Below are 26,712 nucleotides of genomic sequence, written 5' to 3'. Positions count from 1 at the left end.
ATAATTAAATGAAATTTTGTAAAATATTTCTCTTCACTCATGGCCAAAATGATAATTTAAAATTCAAAATTAACAAAAAAAAAACTAACATTAAATTACTTATAATATTTCAAGTTCACTAGATTGGACAAACTGAAATATTGACCATTTAAGTGAGCAAACAAAAGTTGGAGGCCCAATTTTAGTGAACAATATGGAAAAAACTCTGAGAAATACTACTTCTCCAACACGTTTTCCCCATAGCTATTATAGTAGTGCTATGTATACAACAGTCTTGGATAGTTCAATTGGTATAGCATCAGTGGCTTAGGAAACTGAAAACCAAAAGTACTAGCCCATGGTGTGGTGTGCCCAGAAAAAATTTCGTTGAAGTCAGTAAATTTCTTGATTACCAGTTCAATCTACCCTCCTGATTCCCGACCAACTCAAGGATAAAGATCAGAAGAATTCAAATTCTAAACGAATAGAGAACAACTAAGATCTGCAGACTCAATCGATCAGGAGTTCTTTGTCCATGCATGATTCTCACATTGGCCCAAGCGAGCCAGAGCCAAAACACACCAACTAAGCTTACAGTTCCATCTTTACATATACACAGTCGCCGCCACAAGGCTAAGAACTGTCATCCACGAGTCAAGTCAATATCAATATGGGAATTCCTCATATCCATCGGGCGAGACCCCAAAGCAGGCCACCCAGTCATCGAAGACGTGGGGGTCAAAGTTGGAACTTGAGAGGTATTTGTTGGCGTGGCTGGTTTATCACTTGTTGCCTGATTAGAATCTGCACCTGTTTCTGGCCCGGCCTTGATCTTGTGCTTCGACTTTGAACCACCATAAACAAAACTACCCACTACAACCTGCAAAAGATAATCACTTATATGACTGCTGATGATTCACACATTTTTAAATCAAACTAATACAGTTATACAGGTAAACACAGGAGTTACTGCATATGGAAGAAATTCCAAATCGAATTCAATACCCAAAGCTAGCAATAACTAGCTAAGGCCTAGCCATACGATTTCAGGATGAGAAAGCCTCATTCCAATTATTAGCCAAACTTCCAAATTTCAGTTAAAACCAACTTTAAAATTACCCAGTAAGTAATCCTTTGTAAATATAAATATGCACACTATATAGAAGTTCTTACCTGAACTGGGGTTGCTGCAATAAGCATTCCTCCAACCCCACCTCCAATGACACGACCATCAGGACTAGAGAGGGAGACACTAAGACCACCAGTTCGGCTGCGAGAGCCACCACCGTCAGTGAGCATGTAAGATCCTGATAAACATAATATCTCAAAACGACCCTGCAGAGATTACAACAAATTAGACAGGTTTGCCTCAGTAACTAGAATTGCAGGACATAAGAAAATGAAGGTGCACCATGATAATAACAAGATAAAAAGAACTCACAGTTTTGGGATTTCAACCACAGAAAAACCAGATAAACTATTTAGCAAAATTAACAAAGAGAGAAAAATGGGAAAACAATTCTGCTTCTTTTAATGTCACCCTAAAACTTGAAAACAGGCATTGGAAATTTGGAATAATTGGAACATTGCCAAGGGGAAGAAGCTCCATCGACAAGGGGAAGAAGCTCCATCGGTAAATAAGCATCCCTATTATTGCATAAGTCAAAGCTACGGATATCATAGAATTATCCCATCATTAATTTAGTGCAACCCACAATTAATGGTTATTTATCTTTTCACTTCACCATAATACCATTAATAAAATTGAACACTTAGTAATTTTGTTGCTTATCCTATCATAATGTACGGATGGGATAAAAGCCTTCTTTTGCTTGTAATGAGGGAACCAAACTCATTTAGGTACTACTACAACCATTCCCAGGAAATGGAGTTTTCTTTTCAGATAAAAAAAATACAAATAAAAAGCATCAACAATCATATATGAGACCCACTACCCCACCCCCCCCCCCCCCCCCAAAAAAAAAAAAATATATATATATATATACAAAATGAGGAAGAAAGACCATTCAAGATAAATGGATTTATAGCATGTAACTAACCCCCAGTTTTTTAGCAATGATTCAATATGCTCAGTCTTTCCAGATTTAGATCACATATTGTGATGTTGTAGTTTTCATCAAATATGCAACTGTATGCATCATCAGTCATTACACATGGGAAGAGACATGCACGTGGGGAGGTACACACATACCATTTTCCTTATTGCCATTGCAGCAGCAAGAGTGGAACTTCATATCAACTGGACATAATCAATTAAAAAATATAATAATAAAGTGTAACTGTTTGCATGCACCATTGCTAGAAGATGTACTTTTTGAGGGCTGAAACAACTTCTCTGAACCTCCGGTGATTACCACGCCCTGATCACAATGACTTGTTTTCTATTATTTAAGAGCGAGAGAGATTTGATGAGGCATCAGAAATTACCTCGTAGTTGAGGGAAAAGTTGTCACAAAGTATACAAGTTCCAGGGGTTGTGAAGTATTTCCTTCAGCTCAAGCATCAGATTGGGAGATATAAAGTGGTTGAGACTGCCATGGAGTATTGGAGCACAAGCTTGGTGATCAAGACCAACCATCCATAACGATTCGACCAAATCAAGCCAAGATTGAATTTTTTTTATTTATTTAAATTTTTTTTTTTTTTTGGGGGGGGGGAGGAGGCTTGATATGATTTCATTAATAGGTTTTTGTTTTCATCTTGTAATTTATCTGGATGGTGAGTTGATGTTTCAATTTTGATAGGATTTTGATGGCTAGAACTGTAGTTATGAAAGTGGACTGGAATTAGAAAGTTCATGGATGAAGAAAGCGATGGAGGGGTGAAAGATGAATTGAATGAACCGATGATGATATGGAACAAAAGGCTAGTAGTAAACCAGGCAAGAGAGAAAGCTGTCCTGGAATCAATAGTTGTTCAGTCACACACCTATTCAAATGAGAGTTCCAGCTGGAGTCCAACACAGCATCTTGAGGACTTCTCAATCTCCACTTGATGCTATTCTTTCAACCAACAGCAGCAATATAAACTCAGCTCTTGAAGAATTTTTTTGTTCCATTGGCTGAGATTTGTTGGCAACCAAATTACAAGGTGTTCTAAGAGTACATGGCTTGTACAGAAGTGAAGGTCCCATAGATAACTTTGGGTATTTTTTATGTTTTTAGAGGGTGATTAACACTATTACAATAGTTTTGAGTGTTTGTGAGAAGATTTAAGTGCTTTGGGTGAAGCGAAGATTCCTTAGAATAGTGGATTTCACAAGTCACTGCACAAGGGTCATCTTGGATAAATTTCTTGGTAGTCATCCAATTGTTTTCAAGGTTCAACTTCAACTACAAAAACGTAGTTCATGAAGTCTTCTTTCCAACGCAATTTTCGGATTGCGATTCCAATATCAAACAAGAAAGTTATGAGATTTCTCATGAGAGTGTGCGATATGGAAACAAATCTGAGCAGTGTAAACAAATCCAATTTTTTGGTCTCTATGATGTAATCTACATTAAGGGGTTCAAAAATAATTTTTAAAGAGTTTGGGGGTCTTTGTGAAATCAGTTTTATATCTCATGGAGAAGTATGTAATTTTGAAAGATTGAATGGTGCGAATATAATGATTATTAGAAGGACATGGACGAAGATCCGATTTTGAGGGACGAGATTGATGCACTTGGTCAAGTGTTCATGATGGAAAAGATTCCATCGCGAGGTGTTTGGTTGGCCTAAAGTATGCATATATGGTACATTGCGAAGTATAGTGATTAAAAAGATCCAATGCGTTGCATGTTTAAGATAGAATCAAAAAGATTCTATTTGAAATAATCTTGTGAGGTCTCATATAACTTAAGACATCCAACGGCCCAGATCTCACCCGCCATTTTAAAGTAGATATCCAATGGTTGTATGATTAGATTCTTTTTGGGACTCATCCAGAAGATGATATCCAACGGTTTCTGTACATCAACGTTCATCCTCTTTAAAAGCTTGAATTTGAGGGAAATGGAAGCGGGTTTTTGAGGTTTTTGACTTGAAGAGACTAAGAAAAACAAGGAGGAGAAGTCAAGAAGCAAGATTGGTATTGAGACAAGCTCGGATGTGTATTTTGGTGAAAACGTTGAAGAAGAAGGTGAGTAATCTATTATACTCTCCCTCATTTGAAAAGTTTCATTTTTCAAGTAGTTGCTTGTTAGGGTTGAGTTGTTTGAGGTTGTAGCATTATACTTTTATGGGTGCAAGAGTTCATACTGGAGTGGGTGCTCCATGTTTTGAATGTATTGAGAGTGGGTGCTCTCTGGTGCTCTCGATCATTGTATTTATCAAGATTTTAGTTAGAAAATGTTGAGTAAATATGAAGCTCTATTTAGGGCATTACTCCATGGATGTAGGCAATTTGACCGAACCACGTAAATTCGGTGTTTTGTGTTTCTAGTTTATTTTTCATTGCATATATTGGAGTGCTTCGATTGCAGAGTGATGGTGCACTGTGTGGTAAACCTAGACACATTGTGGAATGTAGTGGACCTGCCCTTGTGTAATTGATAACTACATGTTTATCTTAACCAACCTTGTCTTGAGCTTAAAGAAGCATCACATCAAAGAGAATTTTAAAAGACACTGATTCACACCCCCCTCTCAATGTCAACTCGGGAATAACAAATTTAAACATGAGAAGAACAATAGGGAAAAATATAAACTAAAGGAATAGAGGTGATTTAGCTCTCTCAGCAATATTCCTCAACTCCACGTGCTTAGCTCTCACAGCATGACCCAAGCCCTTTTTATCATTCAAGCATGGACAAGAGAATAGGATAACTCAAAGCTAAGCTTCACCAATCAATCTTCAAATCATTGGTGAGGCTATTATATGGACGCAAGAATAGGAGAACTCAAGCTTTAGTGCTTAGTTTTTGCTAAGAGACTGTATCGGTACCTTGACCTTAGGCTACAAAGATGGTCCACCAACCATTGCACCAAGGCCCAACCCTTAAAAATAGGGACTAACCTTTCTAAAAATTAAAACTGATACTCTCAACTTACAATAGAAACAATAAGTTGTAAACTTTCTATAAATAGAAGCTAAACTTATATTAAAAGTTGAGACTAGATGGAACAGTAATCCCTCATAACATAGTAATCAAGATGGTGAAGCAACCGCAACAATTAAGGGTCTTCATAAGTGCCTTGGTGATAAGACAGCCATCAGGTGTATTTATGACAACAAAGAATTGTGGTGTCCCTTTTAGTATAACAATTTTATTTGGTGCAATATAAAAAATATATATATAATTCTATTCATATAAAATTCAACATTAAAGAATCATCAAAAATGGAAGATATTCATAAAAAGTACAAATATAGTATGTCCATCATAAAATCATAACAATATGGCATACACATATGATCATCCTCAAGAAATTGGACCAGTCGATGGTTCTAATTTTCCATGAGACCTTTTTATGTTAGATAAAACACAAGAACAGCTTCCCAACAAATCAAAGATTGCACAAACATTACTTATATCAAAAGAGCTATGTTATTGTCAAACCTTGTCTGGTGTACACCAATGTTGTTGGTTTCATTGTGAATGAAATTATTTTATCTCATATAAATTCAAATGAATAATTTACGGCACTTTTGGTTTTTAGCAATCTCTTACCATATTAAGATTTATGAAATATTTAAATTTGAGAAAAACTCAATAATACAAAGTTGGAAATCTGGAAAGTTAACATTTATTTTTCCTTTCTGAATTAAAATTTTTAACTAACTTTTATGGATTCAAATAGGGGGAATTTGCTAGTTTATGAATAATATCTTAAGCAAATGAAATACAAAATATAAGAACATTTATTAAATAAAGCGCCAATACAGAATTTCACACCAACATAGATTGTGACTGGATGACTCAATGTTGCCTTGATAACTATGCTCCAAACATAGACAAATTCAACCTCTCTAAAATCTTCTCATGATCAGGTATTGGTCCCACAAGATCTTCTAGTATCATTCAAACAATGGCAAATAATAGGTTGAAAAGAGATGTTAACCTTTAAGTTTTATCCTACAGAGAAATCCTGCTCAAATGCAGCGAAACCCACCAGTTGATGCATTGTAGACAGTAGGAAAAAGGTTGTTCACCTCAACACTTTGTTTCCTCAGGAAATGTAGGTGATTTAACCACATACCAATATGGGGTTTTTTAATTTTTTTATTTTCCATTTTGATCTCTTAGTTTTCTACCAATGATAGGAGAAATTCAAAATTCACAAAATGCTGAACAGTATCAATTGAAACAGTGATTTTACATGCAAGGTAATACTGAAACAAAATCAAAACTTGGCACTTAAAAAAACACATTTCCATAGAGTCACACCCACTTTCCTTTTGATCTTTGTTGATCAGAATTATTTTATGAAATATGGTGGTTTTGACTGAGATTTCTTATTATAGTCTGAATTTGATAAATGTGGTGTGGCTCAAAGAAGATTTTATTCTAGTTTCAATCTCTTGCTTTCAATCTGAAAAAAGAAAAAATAAAAGGCTGCATCCCTTATTTGCCCATCCAACCTTGTAAAGTTTCCAAGATCCACCAAGATGGAAAACTAAGTGAATCACCAATATCAAATAGTATTCTCATTAAAAAAAAAAAACTGCTTGAACCTCATATGTGACAGTCCCTCCAGAAGTTGCAGGCTGACGGAGTGTCACTGTAGACACTGCACCATTGGCTGAAAGGATGCACACAGCCCTCGGTCCTTGTTGCGAAAATGCCATTATTTTTGTGGCAATGTCCTGCACATCGCATCCGACATAACAAATTATCCCAGTAATTGTAGGAGTTGGGAAAGGCAAAGTGGAGCCAATCTTCGTGAAAACATTTGACAACAAATTTATAGGAAAATGAAGAATACAACACAGCCAAATCGACAAAACCATAACCCATATCTTTTCAGTGGTAAGCTTCCCTGTGTTCTTAATTTTTGTGTCAAAACATTGTGCACTACCTATGGGGCACCGAAGGCCAGTTAAATAATCAACCCATGCTTCCACTACATGAGGAAAACTAGGGACTATTCTATTCATATTAGACCTCAAGCATGACATAAACTATAAGAGAGCAATAGAAGAATGAAATACCTCTCCTACTGAGACAGTGATGACATGAGGAGTAAAACCCATTCCAGCAGAACCAGAAAGCCATTCACCTAAGAAGACAATTACAATTAAAAAGTTCCAATAAAACACTTAAAAGTACTTCTACGAAGGAAAAGGATAGATCTGATTTTAATTAGTATTCAGGAGTGCTTCTGAATCTGCAAGTTAAGAAAGAAGAAAAGATTGCACAGAAAACTAACCAAGAGAAGCTAGTTGTTGCTTCCTGCCAGTCCCAGGTGGCCGCCCTCTACCACGCTTCTGGGTTGGTGAGATTGATGAGGATGGAGGAGCAGAGGAGGACAAGGGAGACAATGCCAGCGATACAGTACCATCGGGGCCATACTTCCTAGGTCTACCCCTTTTCCTTCGAACGGGCTCTCCTTGTGGCGCCCCAGTTGTAGCAGGAACACTTATGGCACTGTTATGGGGCGATACAGCCGACGAAGGCTCTATTTGTAATGCTGATCCAATGGAACTGCCACCAATATGTGATTGCATTGGCATGTTTGGGTTTGGCAATGGACGAATACCAAGCGGTCCATGCAACCCAGCTTGAGTTCCCGTGACCGATCCAGCTACTCCTCGCTGCTGTTGCTGTTGCTGTTGTTGCTGCTGCTGCATATAAAATGATGCAGACCCAGATAACGCCATGGCTTCTCTTCCATCCATGCATTTACTTACGAACTTATTACACACCACTGGCGCAACTTGAGAAACTTCCTTCTTGTGGTTGAGAAGAAATCAACAAAATATGATCTGAACGAAAAGCAATTCCGCAACTGGATTTGGATAAGATATTTTATGTGATCTTCCAGTGTAACTTAGCAGGAATGGAACATCAAATAGGAAGAACTAGACAAAAAAAAAAAAAAAAAAAAGTAAACAGTGACAGGTAGATGAAACTAAAAGAGCATTTGAAAAAAGAACTAGATCGTGCACTGATTCTGAACCAAAGCACAATCTTTTAATATAAAGATGCTGCAATCCCATGAAAAATTGCTTCCCGTAATCCAAACACGAAATGCAGTTGAAAATTTTGAAATCCCAGAAGGTATCTCCTTCCGACTCGCATGAAAGAAATGAAGCTAATTTTCCCAGATTCAAAGTTATAAAGGTTAAAGAGGAGACTTAACTTCAAGAATGGATGGTAGAATATCGTAAATTCATACTTCAACAGAAGTAGTGAAAATAAAATTAAAGATCAAATGCTCTTTCTTTCTTTTTTCGGACCAAGGACAAAGGCAAAATTCTGAACTGAAACGTCCAAAGAGAAATGAGGAGAACGACGAGGCATAAAAGAAAAATCTAGGTAAAGTGAAAGAATCTGGAGATAACTTATGAGGGAGAAAGAGTAGAAGCACAAGCTCTGCCGATCCAGAAAGGACCTCCCCCGGAGATTTAAAGAGTAAAATGAGCAAAAAGGATTTCAAATTTGAAGACAAGAGGCCCAAACTACAGCAACAACTTTTAATTCTTTAAAGCTTAGGATGCCCTAGTTCTTACAGCTCCATTAGCATTAGCAAAATAGAAAACAGAGACAGGGAGCGGGGAAGTAAAATACCAAAAGCTGAGAACAGGAACAATAGAAAAGCAAAAGTTAAAGGCGGAACATTTACATTCTCACCAACCGATCACGAACCCTAAACCAGAAGCCTTTGCAGAAGAAATGCATAACTTCATAAGCATGAGCAGCAAAAGAACTACTGAACCAAAGTTAAAAAGAGCCCGTATCAATATTAAAAGCTCGTAAAAAGAAACCTCACTACTTCGATCATCCAGAGAAGTTCAACCAGACCCAGATAACATAAAAAGCAATTCTTTAAAAACAAAATCAGAAATCGAACTAAAGATTCGAATTTGGAAGCTCATGCAGATAAAATGCGAAAGCAGAGAGGTAAGTGGGAGAAGAACAGCGGAAGAAAAAAAAAACCAAGAAAAAGCGGAAATGAAATAAATTTATGGAGGATTTCTTTAAAAATTAAAAGTTCGAATTAAAAGACAACAACACCTTTTTCCAGTCAAGGCCGTATTTTTCTGACCCAGAGAGTGAGAAAAAAATTTAGAGAAGACACCATTTAAGAAGCAAAGAAGCAAAGAAGAAAAGGAAAAAAGCAGACCCAATTTGCATTCGAAGAATCTGGGTACTTGGGTAGCGAGAGGGAGAGAGATCAACCGGAAGGACCAATGAGGTCACTCCTCTCAATTACAAGTCCTTATCGACTCGTCCCATGCAAAGCTTTTAGGGCAGAGAGCTCTCTGACGACACTTTCTGCTTAGCTCTCAGAAACACAGGACACCAGAACGAAACTTTCTCTCTTTTTCAAAGGAAATTTTCAAATTTATCCTAATTTTTATCCAGTTTCAGTCGATTTATATAAACAGCTAGTAATCTTGTTTGTTTCATTGAAAAAGAAAGGAAATCGGGGTAGCTTTATGTGGCATCGATTTTCGTGCAGAAAAATTTTGAGGTGGAATTTCGATGGATTTTTCCCTGTAGAAAAATACTTTTTCTACGCTCCAATCATTACGATAATTTCCTTCCAACTCCTCCATCATCTCGCGAAGCCACGATATCTTCTCATTATCTCATCCTTTTATCACGTTCTTCGCGAAAATATCTCGTTGTGGTCACGCGTCTCTGTTTCTGCATATCCCTTGTTCCTTTCCCATCAGATTAGAATATTCTTACGCATGGTTTATGTGAATATATCATAATATACCAATTCAAGGGCCAAGATTATCGTCCTCCTGATGAATCATCCGCTCCTATTCTTTTGATCCATGTTGAAAATCCCTCGTTAATGGGAATCTGGGCCAAGCTGGGCCCAGAGACTGTTGTGGATTCAGGCCCACCAGTGTAACGGTCTGGCTGTTTTCCTCTTCCCCATGCAGTCGTACCTGACCAGAAACAGAGTTGCCATTGGGTAATTAATTAACTTAATCTATGATTTCCATGATGGATTAAGATAGTGCCATTTCTTTGTTTAAATTAATCCAAAAGCCATGGACGAAAATGGAAACTATGCTTATGGACCAGAGGCGATGAAGGGGAGAAAATATCTTAAAGAGGCAACTGTGTGTCTGTGTCTATGTAAGGGAATAATCAATTCCAGTAATAATTGTATATTAGCCTACTAATCTCCATACCCCATTAAGGAAAATGACATGCTAATCCAGAAGCCAAAGGAAAACTCAAATTTTGCCTTTTAAGCATAATTTAACACGTTTCTTAAATAAAATAGTATAATCAACACAACACATGGTGAAACCTGGGTTTTGGTTGCTCAAAATTCTTTCTTTTTTTAAAGTGAGGTTGAGTTGAGTGAACCATGATCACAACGGGAAAGAGATGATAAAGAAATGTCTATAGTCCATGCATGACAGGAAAAGTTGTGGATTAAAGAGTAGACAAATTCATTTCTATGAGAAATGATCAAATGATATGACTAAAATTTATCGAGGGCTTTGGATACGAGATCAAGAATGCATGGAAGGCAAAACATATCGAACTCATTAACTTTGAACCAAAATAATATATCGAACTTTTGAAGTCCAATACAAAACAAATAAACAAACAAACAAAACCCTCAAAATAAATCTGGTTGAATGCGTAGAAGCTTTAATTATGAACCTCAAAGTAGATGGTTGCAAAAATTAAATGAGACATCGACCTACTCGTACCTTCTCCTTTCATAGCTTTTCCATTTTGGAGTCGTTTGTTTGTTATTTGCCTTTTCTATTTAGGAACTTTAGGCCATGAGAGACAAAATTGTGTGCTATTGATTGTTAAAATTTTGGGCTTCAAGAAGTGTACTGATATCGTGGAGGGGGAGGCATTGGCTATGAGAGAGGGTCTTCTTGGAGGAATTGAGTTGGGGTTTCAAGTCTGACCATCTAGAGCTTGTGTCTCTTCTTCATGATAGACAAAAGGTAGCACATTTTACTGTTCAACCAATGAGCTTAGATGTTTGGACACTAGTTGATAACTTTTCTAATTTATCTGTTTCTTATGTTCCTTAGATTGGCCAACTCAATGGCCGATAATCCAACAAAGGTAGTCTTATTGAGTCCGAACCCAATTAATTAATCAACTACCACCCCATGGCTTGTTGAGGGCTCCCCTCTTTTCGTGTGTAGCTTTTTCAAAATTTTCAATAATGATATTCTTACTAAAAAAGAAGAGAGATGTACTGATCATAGTAGCTAGTCGTGGATTCACATTCTAAACTTGTTTGGACATGCTGTGGAGATCAAACTTCAATAGCCACTCTTTGAGTTGGAAATTTTTTCATAAAACTTGTCACCTTAAAAATTAGTGACATGGTGGTTTATGCGGAAGAATGTGGGCCGTGTGGCCCTTCATCTCACACTATCACACACAAGGGGCCGGAGTCCAAATGAATGGCTTGCCTCCTGGAATTAAATGCCCTTCATATTCTATTGATGATCGCGTATATGCTTCTATTAGCTACTTACCCAAAAATAAAATATATGCTTCTATTGATCCTTGTATTTTTTTTTATAGATCCTTGTATTTGTTGCGTGGCCACTCTCAAAACAAAATATTAACAAAAAAAATCGCCATGGTTATCACTTCCTAGTATTTAATTTCATTATCAACTTATAATAATTGAAAGTATTTATAATATCTATTAATTAATTCTAAACAAATTAAAAAAATGACATGACCAAGAAATATGTTCGATGAAGTTCAAATATAAAGGCATGGTGTTCTTCAGTGGTCAACCATATAAAGTTGAAACCAAGAACCTCCAACTGTCTTAGGGTCCACCTCAACTAAGACATGTCATTTGCGGTTGTTTGCTTTGCTCACTCCGGACTTACAAATAGTCTCTCTTTTTTTTTTCTTCTTCTTTTTTTTTTTTTTTAATTTAAATTTAAAAGAAAAAAAAAAAAACATGTTAGAACGGATATGAAGTACATTTTTTTCTTCTAAGAATAAGTCTCACTCTCTCTTTATTCGTCAAAAAACATCTTCTACGAATTTAGTGATTTTGTTTTTTGGGTCTGTGTGTGGAAAACAACATGTTTATTCAAAGCGCAAAGTCGACGCAATGGAATTACAAATTTCTACTAACCCAGTGAGCAAAAATAGGCCAATTACAAATTTCTACTAACCAATGAGCAAAAATAGGCCAGATAGTCGATCCCTTTAAGGACTAGGCATTTCTGACCAAGAGATTAGTAGCAATATTGGACCTCCAAGAAATGTAAAATACATCATAGACTTCAAATCGGACTTTCAAATTCTAGATATTTATGATCATAAATGTCACCTCCAATGGGCCAGTACATTTTTTTTTTCAACACTAAGTACGAATTTATTAACCTAGTGCTATGATATGTAATTTTCATTCAAACAAATTTTGAAAAACATTATTGTGGTTGCAAGACCAAGAGGGCCACAGGCCCATTTCACCCCCAACAAGACAAGTCACCTTCTCACCTCTATGGACATGTGGAAAGGTGGAACAAGTGACGTGGACATCTCACTAAAGTGATCTTTCCAGTTCATGTTAAGGGATATGATTTGTACCTCTCTATCATTTAAATTTTTTGATACTCCATTTAGACATCACATCTCCAGAATTCATCAATCAGGATCGGAAATGCTCTAAGGAAGAGATGGTTAGAATTCATTAGAACATATAATTATATTGCAAAATATTTCATGTACAACCTGCATTAAATGCTGTCAACTTGACATATAACATAGGTGATCTTATACTCTTAATCGAGATTAGACCATGAGTCCCTTTCTTTACTTTTATTTTGAAGATTGAAATTTCAAAATTTGTTCCTAATTGCATGAATAATACATTGTTTTAGTATTTCCTTCACTTTGACATGATGCACCTTGAAGTAGCAAAATATAATTTGCTAGACAATTAGAATGTCTAGCCATAAGTATATAATATATTTTGATCAAAATACTTACTATTGTTTCTTGATCATGGATGAAATTGTGCAAGATTAATGGGATCTTTACAACCCTTACCATGGTTCTAGCACCTTTAGTTCAGCCAAACCCAACGGTAATTCTTACAAAATGATATGAAATGTACAAGAAGTACAACGAAAGTAATAACTTGGTCAGAATTTCAATACAAAGACAAGTTAGATTGAGCTCTACCATCTTTTGATTTTGTGCACCCATCTTGCACTCAGTGATTGTCGATGCATGACATTAATGAATATAACAATCCAACAGCCAATAGCTGACCTCAAACTCAAACTCAAACTTCAAATTTTGACATTGAAAATTGTATAGGTATGGATCATTTGGTTTATATTACTAATATGCTAACACAATAGTAGGGTGCATTAGAGGCTACAAAAGTGAAAAATAGTTAAACTCAATTCAAGAAAGCTAAGGCTAAAATTGGGTTTGCATATGTCCAGTCGAGCCCAACCTCGTAACTCAAAACTTGTAATTGAGTCTGGATTAGTGTCCCTCCCCAGACGCCTTCAGACCACAAACGTGGGAGGGCCATAGGGTGCTAAAGTGGATTCCACCGGTCTTAATTTTTTAATTTTTATTTTATAGACCCAACTTAGTTTTGTGGTTGGGAAGTGTAAGGAGAGATGATCCGGATTCCTTATAAGTTACCTCATCAATCTATAGAATTGAAAAATTCAGCTGATACCATAAACACATGAGTTGGGATTTCTCTACTTGTAGATAGTTTTGGAAGATGAAATTTATCAAATCTATTTCTCGTAAAAAAAATTGAACCATTCATTTTTTTAGGGCCTGTTTGGTTTCGTGAGTCTGAAGATTTCAAATATCTAGAGATTTCAAATCTATAGATTTCAAATCTATGGAGTCATAATTTTTAAAATTAAATGTTTGGTTGTGGAATGAAATTTGTGGATTCATCCTAAAAAACTATTTGATTGACGTGATTTTTGTGAATGTGCAAATGTATAGCTTTTTTGAAATCTCTGGATTTCACCCCTTACCCATAAATCTACAGATTCACGTTTTTAGTGTAAAAAGGTGAATCTCTAGATTTCATGAATCTGGAGATTTTTACAACCAAACGGGTATAATTCTCGATTCATGAATCCCAGAGATTTGAAATCTTTAGATTCAAGTAACCAAACAGGCCCTTAATGGATGAATATGATAAAATACACGTCCATTAGTCATGTAAAAAAATTTAAATTATATTTAAAAGATTTAATTTTATTTTAATTTAATCTTCATATGGTATCACTGGATGGTCCATTTCCTTGGACAATATTAAAAAAAGTGAACCATAAATGCTCAGATATTCGAATATCATATAAATACGTGAGAAATCCATGTGGGTGGGGCCCACCGCTGTTTATCTCCAATTTGGCCCGATTGGAACGGTATCCGCGGAGACTGATTCGTCGATCTGATCCACTCTCACGCACATACATACATTAATACATACATAAAAAAAAGGATTGGATTCGTTGGAGTTTGGCAATCCAGGTGTCAGATTCTCATAGGAGACTGAAAGCGTTGTGGCCCCACTGATGCACTTTGACACTCACCCGTCACATCGTACAACATCATAATACCACAATGGACCCCATACATGGAATTGACTGTTGGATTCAAATCAAAATTCGATATTAGGTGGGCCCCTGTACGTGACAAACAGTAAGCACCATTAACTGATGTCTGACTCGAGAAAGCTGACCTGTCATCTAATCTAATAAGTAATAACAGATACCCGCAGGCCACAGCTAACGACCAGGCTGCGTGGCGCCTGCACTTGGACACGTAATAAGATCAGATTTGAACCCGGCAGGAACTCTTCCAGATTTCCGATTCCTTAGTTAAAAATCGGTTTCTGTGTTTGGTTTCTAGATTAGTTATTTCATAGGAGATTTATCAAAGAAAGATCAATTTTAAGATACAGTGATTTTGGGGTTTAGAGTTTGCTGTCTAAGGTATGGTATGGATGTTGCATCATCACAGCTTAACTGATTCATGCTTTCCACCTTATTTGTATATAAGCTTAATTTTTAAGCATGGGTCTAATTACCTTGTACCTAATTTACATGTGAAATAGTAGTTTTTAAACTTTAGATTCTCAAATGTACTCATGAAGTAGTTACTTGCCAGTGCGGATCATCTCCGACCTTAGGATCATCTCCGGTTTTACAATTACAAATTATGTGGGGCCTACAAGTAAAAATAAAAGATATTCATCACCCTAACCTTGTGGGTCCTCCCGTAATTCTTGGTCAACAGTCATCGGGGGAGACGATCCGGACTCACTACTTGGGAGCAAAAGTTGTTGAAACTTTGTGACCAAGAATCCAAAGTCCCTTAACCCATTCCAGGCCCAAGTCCAGGCCCAATAACGTCTTAATTTCCATGGTTGGGTACGCGTTGGATCTAAGCATTGACATAGCCAGGCTCAGTGGGCCAAACATGGAAAACTCACTCAGACCCTATTATCTCTGTCGGCTTGATGAGGTTCAAAGTACTGATCCTGGGCTTCTCTAAATGCTAATGGGCCTGATATGTTAGGCCCAAACAGAATAATTGGGACTGAGCTAGCTCTCCTCATCCATAACCATATAAACCTGAAGAAAAGAACTAGATAGAAATCTTTTTTTTCTGAAAATAAACACAAACTTTCTTATTGATATTATTGTCTCAATCGATCTTGTTTTTTCTTACCCTTTTAACTATCATCCTTTCACTCTCGTACAAGTTTTAGATTTTCCAATCTTGATTAGCTGATGGAGAAGTATTATCTCCGAGGCCTCATTAATCTATAGGGTTCATTAGGGACCTTCTAGTGATTATAGTTCTTCTTGATGGCCAACATTGAGTGGAACTCCTTCAGTTTCCAACCAACCAAGATCAAGAAATTGGTTGATTCATTATGATGGAGCTTTTCTGAAGATGTTGGGGTTGCTGTTGTTGCAGGAATTGGCCCTATAAGCACTGTTTTTGAGTTGGTTTAGAGGTCAATATTTACAGTAAGGTTCCATTGATTTGCAGTTCTTGATCCCCATTAATGGAAAGCAAACAAGGTTGAACATGTACACCATAGGTTTGGCAAGTTATATGGTACTGTGTTTCCATTCAGTAAAGCAATACTTACCGATCTTGGCATCTTTAATCGTCTCCATGCATGAATCATAGTTGTCAATCAAGTAATATAAACATATAACAATTGATAGATCTAGCAATTTATATCCAAGTCTAGCAAAGAATTAATAACATAGCAGTAATGAACTCCTCCCCCCCCCCCCCAAAAAAAAAATTTAAATAAAAAATAAGGATAACAAAACACAAAAGTTTACATAATTCATCACCAAGATGAGCTACATATCCATGATCCACTGAGCAATAAACCAAGCTAGCATCATCTTGAAAGAAAAGATTACAAAACCTTAACTCCTAAACCTCTTACAAAATCAATTTTGTGTATAGCATTTTCTTGGACAAACTAAATCTTGCAATTTCAGCATGCTACAATATAGAGAATACCCAATCCTTAAAAAGTACAAAACATCCCATTAAAATCTTGGTTTGGTCAGTTAGTGGGAAAAAGATGGTTTTTCAACTATAACTAGCAATCATCTATAGGGTTTTCCTTTCTCTTCTAAACAGATCGATCAGAACTTATAGTGATAAGTTGTGAAGTAATAGAGTCATCATTGTATGATATGAAAATTCACATTTATAGTAATAACTACTAACAGCAATGTACCGGATAGATGTACTTGGAATAACTTCAAATGTATCACACAACACAACCAGGCTTGTACAGAAGAAGATTCAAAGAGTGATATTACTGAAACTAAATTGGACAGGTCAGGGAATACTGCTAAACTTGTAAAAATAGAGGCATTCAAATCAACTTGCAAAATCTGGCAAATATGTTCCAGCACCAACATAGAACAACTGTCATTAGAAAGATGTTTTCTGGGCACAGCCCAACACCTGATCCATCTAAGTGAGCATTAGGGCAACCCCACCATGTCACAAGTTGAAGGAACCAACCTGTCTAAATGGGGAACCCCACAGTGTCGCAATAACAACTTTCCTGCAATGGAATAGAGATCCCGGTCATGTCTCAGTAAATAATACCTGACTTTTCCAGACAAGAGTACACTTGAACCATTTACATTGGATCCCCTATCAGTTATTATCCAAATTTCAAATTTAAAGAGTTAGGTAGGACTTGTGTCTTCCTTCAGTGTCCACGAAAACTAAAGGAAGATTAACTAAAGCAAAAACTCTTAAAATGACCTGTGAGTTAAAAGGAACCACTGGTGATGGAGATTAACTTGAGACATTTCAAGAAACAGAAAACTTTCCATAGAAATGACCTTCATAGCTTGAACAACAGTCATGTGACATTAAAAAACAAATCCATAGATGCCTTTTCATTTTTCTTTTTGAGGTAAGAATATATGCTGGATTCGGCAGTTTCTTTCCTTTTGGGTTAATGGGTTTTATCATCACCTTCAGTGCCACTACCACCACACCACCAACAGTTCTGGGTACAAAAATACCCTAAAAACAACTTTGGGATTTCTTCCAAAACGATACTGACCTAAAAGAACAAACAAAAGAAGGGGAAAAGAGAACTCTTAAAGTAAAATATGAACAAGAGAGTAGAAAACCTCGAAATGGGTTTCTGAGTTGATAATTCCAGAAAACAACCAAGATACAACAAAAGCTACTGACTTCAACGCTTAAAATATAGAAAAATAACACAGATATCATTCACTAATCACTGCTCATCATGCAAAAAGTTGTTCTTTTTTGCCTTTTCGTGTTTCATGAGAAGAAGAATAAGAAGTTTACCAAAAAAAAGAGAAGAAGAATAAGAACATAAACCAAACACAGAAATTAAATGTAAAGAATAAAAACCAATTAAATTCTTAATCTCAAGAGAAAATACCATCTCCAAGTGCCCAAACTTCTCCTTTGATAAACGGAGAACTGCTGTTACAGTCGAAGATCAAACAAATCAGAAGAAGAGCAAGAAAACGAGTAGCAGCTGTTCTTTAAGCAAATGACTTGAAATTTAAGGCCACAGATGGAGAATTCCGAAGGGATCGCATGATCCAAAGATTCTAAGCAGAACTGATCCAAAACTAAAAACCCAAGAAAAATCAGATCAATGCGATCCCTTTGGAATTCACCACCTGCTGCCAAATGAACGAAAACCATTTGCTGGTTTCTGCGTTGCTTAGCTTACAACTCTAAAACCCGTTCTTGGGTTCCGTTTTCTTTTATAGTAGAGTTTGAAGACGTCCGTTACTTTCTCGCCGTTATAAGGCGAGAAGTCAAAGGAATGAAATCCCCCCCCCCCCCCCCCCAAATTTTTTTTTTCAAATGACTAAAATGACCTTTTCACTCTATTTTCATCCAATTTATCCTAATAAATATCCATATTTTCTGGCATATTAAGTTGTTAACCTTGTGTGCCAAATGTTTACTCTTTGCCCAAGGTGGTATGTTAAAGCGGTTAAAGATCCAACTTCCCTAAGGGAGGTCTTGGGTTCGCACCCACTTGGGCGGCATTAGTATGAAACTCCCCCTCTCTGAGGAAGTAAATCTTGGTGCGAATAAACCTCGACCTCCAAAAACCACAATTCCAAAAAAAATTTATACTTTCTTATTTTAAATTATATATCAATTTTTATCCTTACCATCAAAATAAAACTGAGACTTGAGTAATACACAGTACCTGCTGCTAATGGTTGAGATTTAATATTTGATCAAGATTTTGATTTTAACCGTACATCTTCTACAGTGCTGCATTAACTAAAGTTGAACTGTCAAAATAAAGACTTAAGAGATGAATAATCAGCTGCCATATTTTTCCAAAATTTTGAAAAGATAAAATTGAAAATGGTTCACACCTCCAACACAGGGACAAAGAATCCATCAATTTATGGCGATCATTGTATTTCACTAAAAGGTCAAAAAATCATAATGACATTTTGTTGTTTTCAATATAGGGAAACACATTATAATGAGGGATGGAGATTTTTTTAGATGGTAAGGTGGTAATGCTCGGTGAAGGTGGAAAACTTTACACGAAAATTTTTTCACAAAACTTTAGAGAAAGTTGAAAAGTACTTCACTGAAAATGATCTGCTTGCCTTTTTATTGAAAACATATAGAAAAAAAGAATATTTTTAACATGTAAATTTTTATTTATAAAGCAAAATTTACCCTAAAATATTTTCCAGGTAAAATTAAGTAAAATAGATTGAATTTATCATTAACTGATCATTTTTTGTGGAGGAACGAGATACTAAAGCTTAAACTAGATTCAAAATATCTAGAATGAGTGGTGGAAGTCAATCTTGCACAAGTGAAATTAAATTTGGCCACAAATAACTAGTGGTGGGAGTTAATAATCTGAAGGATAGGATCATAGGAGATGGTTAGAACTTGAAAAAACTGTGAAAATCATTATTGAACTCATTTAGATTGTGGAGTGGACTGGTTATTGGTTAAAAATTAAAACTAAAATCACTTTAATGGAGCAGCAGAAGATGAATGAAATATATACGATGGTATGGATTCGAGGGCACAAGAATTGGGTAACACGCAATGCGAGTGGCAGTGGAAGAAGCACCATACATGGTTGTAACAAAAAAAGAAGGCATCAAGCAAACAGGTTATGTACGAAAAAACAAAATCAAACCAAACCCAATATAGATCTAACAGAGCTGAATATACAAATCGAAACCAATCTTTGACTTAATGAATTGATTTTGATTTGTCCCCCATATCAATATGAAACCAGACAGCAAACCCAATTGACACCACTAGACAGATTTGATCTTGGGGACACAGGTTTTGCTTCACCAATGAAGAAAGATCTCAGTTTTATAGTTAAAGAATTTGGAATAAAATAGATTGAAAAAGGTTAATAAGGTTTTGTTTGATGCATATTTGTGATGGCCCCTGGTTGAGCTGTTGAAAAAATGTTTAAAATTTTATGCATTTTATTTTTTATTAAGATATATGTTTTAATTATGTCTTTTATTTTATGATTTTTATAATGAAAATTTTAGTTTCACATTAGATAGAAAGGAGTTGATTATCGTGTTTATATAAAGTAAGGACCTATGTAATATTTCTTTGGGGTTAAAGATTGAACCCATGTACGACGCGAACCAAGCCTAAACCTTGGTGTGACCCGACCATAGTTATATAGCTATATATTAATTATTATTAACAACTCCATATGTCGTGGATCAGCTGAGTAGCTACCTTCCTGTAGGGAGTTGAGTTGAATAGGTATCTTCATAAAGAGAGGTGATTTTACCCTTTCACCCATAGCCTTTAGGGTAATATATAAATCTATTTTCGAGTTCATTTTTGACAATGAATTTCTGCCTCCTCTTTCTCTCTCTCTTTCTCTCCCTGTTATTATTCTGTTAAACAATGAACATAACTTGATTATATCTAAAGTAACTTTTATGGGGTGCAACTTTAAAGGTTTGGAGTTGACTGATCTTGAAGGTAAAAACACATTTAGTATACACTCTATTGCACAAATTAGGGTGTCTAAATACCTTAAAGAAAGTAACTCTAGTACTTTTTAGCTTTGATGAACTATCGTGATTACAATAACCTTTCAAGTTTTCATGCAAATTCCTCAACAAAGTTTTCAGCAAGAGCAATGCTAATGATATCTAGTCCATCTCTAGTGAAGCAATAGAAGGCCTCAAAAGTAAAAATGGTTTTAACCTTTAACCTAATTGACTGAGATTGTTCATGAACTACAAGCCAATTCATTTACATTTAGGGTTGTAAGATCTCAATTTTGGGTTGCTTTCTTGCAGTATTTGGGGTGGGGTTGACCTTGACATGGTAGTACAATTGAGCACCTGATAACCCCAGAAGAGGTTAAAATTGAGTTTAAAATTTAGCAAAAATGACGTTTTTACCATATTGAGTTAGACCTTGAACTCCTTCCTAGTAAGTAATCAACCATACAGAAATGAGTGTTGTAATATTTTCAATATAATGGAAGTATATTTCTTAGTTTCTTTTTAATTTAATGTAATGTTTTTTATTTTTTTATTAAGAAAATATTTATGTTTAGTCCCACATCGGATACCGAGGAGTCGGATTCCATATTAATTTTAGTTTATGTAAAAAAGACACGTTAGAGCATTTATGTAGTGTATGAGAGATGATGGTTTACTATTTGCTATGTAGAAGCTTTTGGTCACAGATAAAATCAATCAACTATGTAGATATAATCCAGCCTTGCTTCGATAATTAAGTAATGAAGAAAATATATATACGAAATATATGATATATATACTCAGCTTTAGCTTTGAAATTTAGATGCACAATCAAAACCATTATTTATTTTTTTTTCTTCATACAACTGATCTTTTATCTAAAAAAAAAAGGAAAAAATTGATATAATTTAACTCCAGAATTGTCCATTGAAAGGAAAAAAGATATTAAAATAAATAACAAGAATGATATAATTTAAAAAGAGAGGAACATATAAAAGATATGATGAAACAAAAGTCTTTCCCTTTTCTTTTTGCAGGTTGAAATAATGGAACAAAAGTTAATATGAGAAAGAGAAAATTAAAGACACGGGCAGTGGCAGCACTATCATGTCACAGATGAGATGTCCCAAGTGATTTGGAAATGGAACATTTATAGTGCTCCATATGGTTCCCCCATTAATGAGAAATAATTAATGTGGAAGGAAGAATCACATCTAATCTATATGTGCCACATTCAATCATATCTTTCATTTATTCACCCAATCTCAAACCCTATTTATCATTGGGGGAAAAAAATCTAGAACCAGATACCTCAAGTAGGGTCCAAATCAATGGTTTTTTGGGTATGTGGCTTGGTTTAGCTTGGTTTTTTGTAGTTTACATTTTAAACTGAAACCACTTGAATCTCATCTCTTTATCCCTCTAATACATTTTGGAGCACAAATACAAAACATCAAAACAATGTGAAGTGGTGAGAGTGAAGTCAAAAACGATATTCAAAAGATGTAAGAGAAGTTAAGCCCTACATAAGGGGCATGCGATATCTCCAGGAGATGTGTTTACATCGTTGTCTCCTCATTTCAGCACAGGTAGGTCCACTGTAAACCACCTCTGTTGTGTTGTAGACAGCAAATCTGGAAATGCTTTTCTCACATCTGCTTTACTAGGTTGTCAACTTTGATTTCTCTCTTTTTCTCCATAACGAATTGCAATTACTAAGCCACATTCCAGCATTTCTTCATGAAGAAAAAGCAACCAAAATGATTCACTGGGCTTCCAGGTGAAAAGAAATAAAACCTTGGTGGATATTTCACTGTAATTCCCTCCTTTGTTTCTCTGTATGTCATGCTTTTTTAGATTCTGGACCATCTCTTCCTCAAATTACGCCATGCTTTTCTAGATTCTGGAACATTTCTTCCTCAAATTTGTTCTCCCATAAGTTTCCCGTGAGTGAGAGATTGAAGCTTTTACATAAGAACCAAAAACCTTTCAAGGTAAATTTAGGGACCATGTCTCTAGAAGATTGTTAATAAGAGTGCAAGCACAAGTGTCATGTACAAGTACCCACTACCCAGGCATCCGGCAAAGGATCCAAACAAATATATATATATATATATATATATATATATATATATATATATATATAATTTATTATTAGTAACTAAAGTTCCAAAAATTTCCAGTAAAATTAATAAACAATAAAAAAAATAAAAGTATTTTGAAAAAAAACAAAGATATAATTGTCAAGAGAAATATTTGCCACGAAATTAAACTACGTGTATTTATATGATAGTAATAGTAAAATATAAGGTAAATATCACTTACCTCCCCTCTTAGCTGGACAAATAGTACTTACACTCCCTCTTATTTGGATAATATCACTTATCTCTCATCTTACCTAATAAATATATCAAACACCTCTCCTCTATTAACTTTTTAAGTTAAATATAATTTTTACCATTAAATATTTTTTTAAAATTCCAAATTACTATTGACTAAAAATATTAGTTTAAACTCTAAATTACTATAATCACCATGGCAGTTAAAATACTAAATTACCCTCAATTAAAATAGTTGTTGAAAACCAAAACACTATAGTTAAAATTTAAATTATCTTTAATTTTGAAAGCCCAACATATTTTTTTTTTTATGTTTTATTTTATTAAACAAATTGAGAACCCAAGTAAAAATTAAATCTAATAAATCCCTAAAATTAAGCCTTGAAAAAAGAGGAGAGAAAATAATGTGGTGGTTGAAAGACCGTGTGGAGTGTTTAGCTGAACAGTCTTAAACATCTTACCATTAAATTTAGTAGAATTAAATTTGAATCGTCTATCATAAACAGTTCAGATTTAAATGAATAGATTTAATGGTAAGATTTAGTTACACAAGTAAACTGTTCACCTGTATTGTTTATTAAATTAAATTCTTAGTTAAATTCTAATTCTCACCCTGATTGCTGCTAGAGTCACAGTCCTAATAGTCCTAATAGGAATTATCCCAGATAGAAACTATTAAAGGGTGGGAATTGTCGAAGATGTAAACCCCTCTTTTCCCATTGGTAATAAGTATTGTTTCTTTTTTCTCTTTCAATGTCGTCCTCCATCCACGAAAATTGCAGCAATCCTATTCAAGCCAAAAAGAGAAGGGAAGAAAATTGCTCAAAAAACCTTCAGGCAAAAAGAGAAGGGAAGACAATTGCACAAAAAACCTTCAGGCCAAAAAGAGAAGGGAAGACAATTGCTCAAAAAACCTAGCGTTGATCCCATGCAGCAGCAGCTACTCGAAGAAGAATAATATTTGTAGTAGTATTTCGGCGCTACTTCCAGAGGATATCCTGATTCTGATAGTAAACAAATTAGATGTGGTAGGTTTTCATCGCTTCAGTGCAGCGTGCAGGTTCTTGCATTCGGTTGCCGCTGCTGCCAAGAAAATACGGCATCAAGATTCGAGTCCTCCCAAAACCTCAATTCCCATGGCTGATGCTTTCCTTCAATCCACCGAAATATTTTCAAACTTTCAAGGATCTTCTTCCTCATCATCCTTATGATCATGATGGGTTTTTCAGCGCCTTCCATGAAAAAGATTTTAGGTTGGGAATGACTAGGTTGGAACTCGCAAAGTGTTGTGGGTCTAACTGGGGATGGCTGATAATGTTGGATCTGATATCCGGAAGCATGTTTCTTTTCAATCCGTTTACTGGGGTTCGTATTGAACTTCCACGTATATCTATTCTTCCTCGCCCCATTAATATGCGACGTGATTATCCTATTCCCCTTCTCGCCCCCGTTGTACCACTACTACGCCATACAGTTATAATTCCGACGACCCCCCCACCACCAACAAAATTTTTGGGTGTTGTTTGGTCATAGTTCTTTATGGAGATCTCGCCGGGGATAGGCTGGCTCCCCCCGGAGTAGTTTCGATATCATTTTTGCGATGGCAAGCCGGCCTTGATCTTGTATTGTGGGTTTAGTTCTTTTTCCACCAAAAGAAACAAGTTGTAACATTGTTCCTCCTCCGGTTGCATTGAATAACTCGCCCCGTCGTGTTTGGCTCTCTTTTGGTGGTGTTGTGGGGGTTGCTTGGTTTGTGGTTGGGCTGGTTTTTGGCGTGGCGGTTTGCCTCGGGGTGGGGCTCCTTCGGCTGTGACACTGAAGATATTCAAGTTGGAGAAACAACAGCGTTGGGTTGAGGTAGAGGAATTAGGAGATCAAATGCTATTTGTTGGTGTAAGCACCGGCTTCTCTCGCTCGGCACTTGACTGCCCTGGATTTAGAGGAAATTGCATATATTTCACAGATGGATACTTCAGCCGTTATCACCATGATTTAGGTGTATTTCACTTGGAAGATAAAAGTGTCAAAACTTTTTACACAACTCCTCTTTCAGGATTAGACAAATTTCTGCCCATCTGATTCGCACCAATTTCTTGGTAGACAAGAAAGTGATTATTATCCTACTAATGCACACATTGTTGATTGGTTTTCAGATTTTTACAATGATCATCAGGGAGAGGCTGATCTCTCTTTATTGTTCTTGTTTTGTACTTCTATGCTTTTATAAATATATACATATTTATGGTCCCCTTTTATTTTTATCCTACTAATGCTCATGTTGTTGATTGGCTTCCAAGTTTTTACAATGTTCATTTGGAAGAGGCTCTGTCTTCAATTGCTTGTTGAGTTTGTTAGATTGATCTGGATTGTTAGGCTGGATGTTATTATTATATTCAGACTACATGAAGTCCAAGAATGGCCTCACTCATTTGTTTGTCATGATCATCCACCATTGTTGCTTCAATGGCATAGTCTCCAACCAAATGTGCCTCTGTTAAAAAAGATGGTCTGTGATTTAATAATGTCAAGTGAAATATGTTACTTTCGTTTTTCTTGCACCTCTGAAGTTCCTGATTAATGTGAATCCAAGTGTTGGTGAGGCGGTGCGCGCAAGTGGAGGTCAAGGTGGACAGACTTCCTATATATATTCTGCTACTTGTGCGCTACCATCGGACATCGGTCGGCCATGAAAAAGGGAGATGCATGAAGCGGTTTGATCGAGAAAATCCAAAGACACCATTCGGATCATGGTTGTCGCATTCGCATACCAAGTGAAATTAATATCTCACTTTCGTTGGATGAAGATCCTTTTAATTAACAGGTCTACAAATCCAGATCACACCATTCCAATTTCGTTGGACTTGGATGCCTATCTCCAGTTAATTCTATCTCCTATTGCATGCATGTATCAATATCTCAAACGTACCCAACACTCTGATTCTTCTGAAATATATATGGAACCCCGGCCCTCGTAATATATGACATCTATATTTCAAATTTTCATTTTTCTAAAGGGCCGGTTTTGTCTGTCCATGGATAGAATGGACGGTGCCTGCAGGGTCATGACTGAATTTTAATTTCCTTCATCAGTAGTACTGTATTATAAATTAACAGGTGAACTTGTATCAGAGTTCTCCCTGGATACATCTTTCCTTCAAATGCACTACATATATAACAAGGTAATGGAATTGACAGATTTTTCCAATAGAATTAAAGTCACATTTTTTTTTCTGCTAAGAAACTCACATTTCTAAACTAACTAATGTGAGTTTAGAAATAGGAGTTTCTAAACTAACTATAACCTTTATTGCCAAAAAAAAATATATATAATAAAAAATTAATTATAACTCTTATTGAACCCATTTGACAGATGAGAATTATACGAATAAATAAACAAATTCATTTTAATTAATATATATAAATTATATATATAATTCTTGTCTTCGGGAGAATATGGAAACTCCTATCCATCCACGACTACGGCTGCAACAGGGCTGGGCTTTTGTAATCCCAAGCACAGCCTTATATGTTCTAGTATGAGCCTATTCCCGCCCTAACATACTTTAGTTTAGCACAAAGGATTAATGCCCCTAGCCTTAAGCTCTACAAAGCCAAGCTAAGCCCATTCCTGCCTTGATTGGCCCTAATTGGGCCGAGTTGGGATGGGTTGGCCCTGACCTTGATTGGCCTTGATCTT

The 26,712-nt window shown here is 35.8% G+C and overlaps 1 protein-coding gene across 3 annotated transcripts; it reads right to left on the bottom strand.

The window, feature by feature from the left end:
* Positions 1–131: 131 nt before the first annotated feature.
* LOC149013865 (AT-hook motif nuclear-localized protein 11-like) lies at positions 132–9,497 on the bottom strand. 3 transcript variants are annotated; one of them, XM_089158929.1, is made up of 6 exons: positions 8,766–9,497; positions 7,350–7,928; positions 7,132–7,199; positions 6,655–6,786; positions 1,153–1,314; positions 132–859 (listed from the first exon to the last, which is right to left on the bottom strand). In XM_089158929.1, the coding sequence occupies exons 2-6, from the start codon at positions 7,816–7,818 to the stop codon at positions 623–625; spliced, it is 1,068 nt and encodes a 355-aa protein (XP_089015055.1). In that variant the 5' UTR covers positions 7,819–7,928; positions 8,766–9,497; the 3' UTR covers positions 132–622. The 3 variants fall into 3 exon arrangements, with proteins under 3 accessions (XP_089015055.1, XP_089015056.1, XP_089015054.1); XM_089158930.1 differs by having other exon boundaries at positions 9,267–9,497; XM_089158928.1 differs by having other exon boundaries at positions 7,350–9,497.
* Positions 9,498–26,712: the final 17,215 nt, after the last annotated feature.

This window comes from Hakea prostrata, chromosome 6 (assembly GCF_041222555.1).
Source record: "Hakea prostrata isolate BN-2017 chromosome 6, UWA_Hpros_2, whole genome shotgun sequence".
Lineage (NCBI taxonomy): Eukaryota > Viridiplantae > Streptophyta > Magnoliopsida > Proteales > Proteaceae > Hakea > Hakea prostrata.
This window is presented reverse-complemented; position numbering and strand designations above follow the sequence as displayed.

What these genes read in the sequence shown, in the direction of transcription:
- LOC149013865 (XM_089158928.1), bottom strand. Translation starts at nt 7,818, where the DNA reads ATGGATGGAAGAGAAGCCATGGCGTTATCTGGGTCTGCATCATTTTAT. An exon ending in TCACTGTCTCAGTAGGAGAG is followed by an intron (nt 6,787 to 7,131) that starts GTATTTCATTCT and finishes TGCGATGTGCAG; the next exon opens with GACATTGCCACAAAAATAAT. An exon ending in GAGGGACTGTCACATATGAG is followed by an intron (nt 1,315 to 6,654) that starts GTTCAAGCAGTT and finishes TAATCTCTGCAG; the next exon opens with GGTCGTTTTGAGATATTATG.